Source organism: Carlito syrichta, unplaced genomic scaffold (genome assembly GCF_000164805.1).
Source record: "Carlito syrichta isolate Samal-C Ts95f unplaced genomic scaffold, Tarsius_syrichta-2.0.1 Scaffold313175, whole genome shotgun sequence".
Classification (NCBI taxonomy): domain Eukaryota; kingdom Metazoa; phylum Chordata; class Mammalia; order Primates; family Tarsiidae; genus Carlito; species Carlito syrichta.
The window spans coordinates 624,162-626,463 of NW_007257271.1; the positions used below are offsets into that span (position 1 = coordinate 624,162).

The following is a 2,302-nucleotide window of genomic DNA, read 5'->3' on the forward strand; positions in this document are numbered from 1 at the left end:
CAGGCACTCACACACACACACACACAGACACACACACACACACACACACACACACACTTTGTCTATACTAAAAAAAAAAAAAAAAAATTAGCCAGGCATGGTGGCCCGTGCCTGTAGCCCTAGCTACTTAGGAGGCTGGGGAGAACTGCTTGAGCACAGGAGTTCAAGGTTATAGTAAGCTATGGTGCCACTGCACTCCAGCCTGGGAGACAGAGACCCACGTCACACTCCCTTTCTCTCTCATAATGCTCCAACTATACTGGCTTCCTTCCTAATCCTCAACTACACAAAGCTTGTTCCCATCTAAGTGTCTTTAAGCATTTGCTAATTCTTTCATGGAACTGTCTTCTAGATTTTGTGGGACTTTATTTAAGTCTCAACGCAAATGTCCTGAAAGGGGCCTTTCTTGATCACACAATCTAAAATAGATTCACTTTCCTACAAGGCACATTCCAACATAAAACTCTAATACTCATCTCTAGGTGAAAATCCATTTATTTATTTATTTAGAGACAGTCTTGCTCTGTCATCCAGGCTGGAGTGTAGTGGTGCAATTATCGAGTGTCTGGGCTCAAGTGATCCTTTTGCCTCAGCCGCCCAAGAAGCCAGGCACGCCACCACATCTGGCTAATTTAAAAAAAAATTTGCACAGATGAGGTCTTGCTATGTTGCCCAGGCTGATTTCAAACTCTTGGCCTCAAGCAATCCTCTAGCCTTGGCCTCTTAAAGTGTTGGGATTCCAGATGTGAGTCACTATGCCTTCCCTTCCATATATATGAGAATCTAAAATGAACTTGAAGGCAGCATCTTTATCTTGTAAATCTCACACCCATAGTGCCTGGCATGTGGTAGATAAAGTAAATACTTTGTAGAGTGACTGATTCATAGAAAAGTATATCTGAAAATGACAGAAAGAAAAGTTAAAAAAAACCAAACTTTTAATTAACAATGAAACAGTCTGCTAAATAAGAATATTCAAATACTCACTGAATCACCATCATCTTTTTTAGAATCCCTTTTCAATGGCTCATTCATATCTTCTTGACTACGGAAGCTGAAATTCTGGATTGCCTCAGTGACACCTCTAAGAGAGCTATAAATATCTTCTGAGTTCATATTTTCTGTGTCATAATCAAATGCACTACAAAAAAGATAACACTAATATTTACTTATGTGTAGTTTTAAAATACAAAACACATTGAAGAGATTATGTAGAATATTTATAAAGACAAGATTAGAGAATGTGTGTTCCCCAAAGCATAATTAACAAAATAAAACATGGCAGCTATTACATGTAAAAGTACATGTCCCTTTGTCCTACAACGAAAGACAGCTTACAGAGATTCTCGAGTGCAAAACTCTTAATAACTGGTTTGTCTTTCCATCTTCAAAAATGTTCTAATTAACCAAGAGTCAGAGAACTGTGGGATGGCTTGTAAGCTAAGAATTTTTTTACTTTTTTTTTTTGAGTTAGAGTGCAGTGGCACACTCACAGCCACCGCAGCCTCGACCTGCTGGGCTCCGGTGATCCTTCCGCCTCAGTCTTCCAAGTAGCCAGAACTACACGTGTGCGCTACCATGCCCAGTTAATTTTTAAAATTTATTTATCATAGAGACGAGGTCTCGTCAAGTTGCCCAGGCTGGTCTCAAACCCAGGCTCAAGCAATCTACCTGCCGCGGCCTCCCAAAGTGCTGGGATTACAGGCTGAGCCACCAAACCTGGCCTTTTTTTACATTTTTAAATGGTTGAGAAAAATTGAAAAATTCTTTATGACACAAAAAATGATATAAAACTCAAATTTCAGTGTCTCTAAGTAAAAAAAAAAAAATTTTTTTTTGGAGTTGGAGTCTCATTCGGTTGCCCAGGCTGGAGGGCAGTGGCACACTCCCAGCCACCACAGCCTTGACCTGGGCTCAGGCGATCCTTCCTCCTCAGCCTTCCAAGTAGCTGGAACTACAGGCACATGCCTCCATGCCCAGCTAATTTTTTTGGATTTATTGTAGAGATGAGGTCTCGCCAAGTAGCCCAGGCTAGTCTCGAACCTGTGGGTTCAGGCAATTCTCTCACCTCGGCCTCCCAAAGTGCTGGGATTATAGGCGTGAGTCACTGTACCCGGCTTCTAAGTAAAATTTTATTAGAGCCAAGTCATGTTTATTTATTTAGAAATTGTCTATGACTGTTTTGTACTCCAACAGCAGACTTGAGTACTGATCACAAAGACCACGTGATTTGAAAAGTCTAAAATAAGCCGGGCTCGGTGGCTCAGCCTGTAATCCCGTGCCTTTGGGAGGCTGAGGTGCC

At 41.3% G+C, this 2,302-nt stretch overlaps 1 protein-coding gene across 7 annotated transcripts in view; it reads right to left on the reverse strand.

The window, feature by feature from the left end:
- The window catches only part of CLASP2 (cytoplasmic linker associated protein 2), a 207,754-nt gene that overhangs the window by 35,786 nt on the left and 169,666 nt on the right, over nucleotides 1-2,302 (reverse strand). For all 7 annotated transcript variants that reach the window (XM_008070162.2, XM_021718618.1, XM_021718620.1 and 4 more), the window contains one exon: nucleotides 988-1,141. In XM_008070162.2, coding sequence (XP_008068353.2) covers nucleotides 988-1,141 — 154 coding nt within the window. The remainder of the gene's footprint in view (nucleotides 1-987; nucleotides 1,142-2,302) is intronic.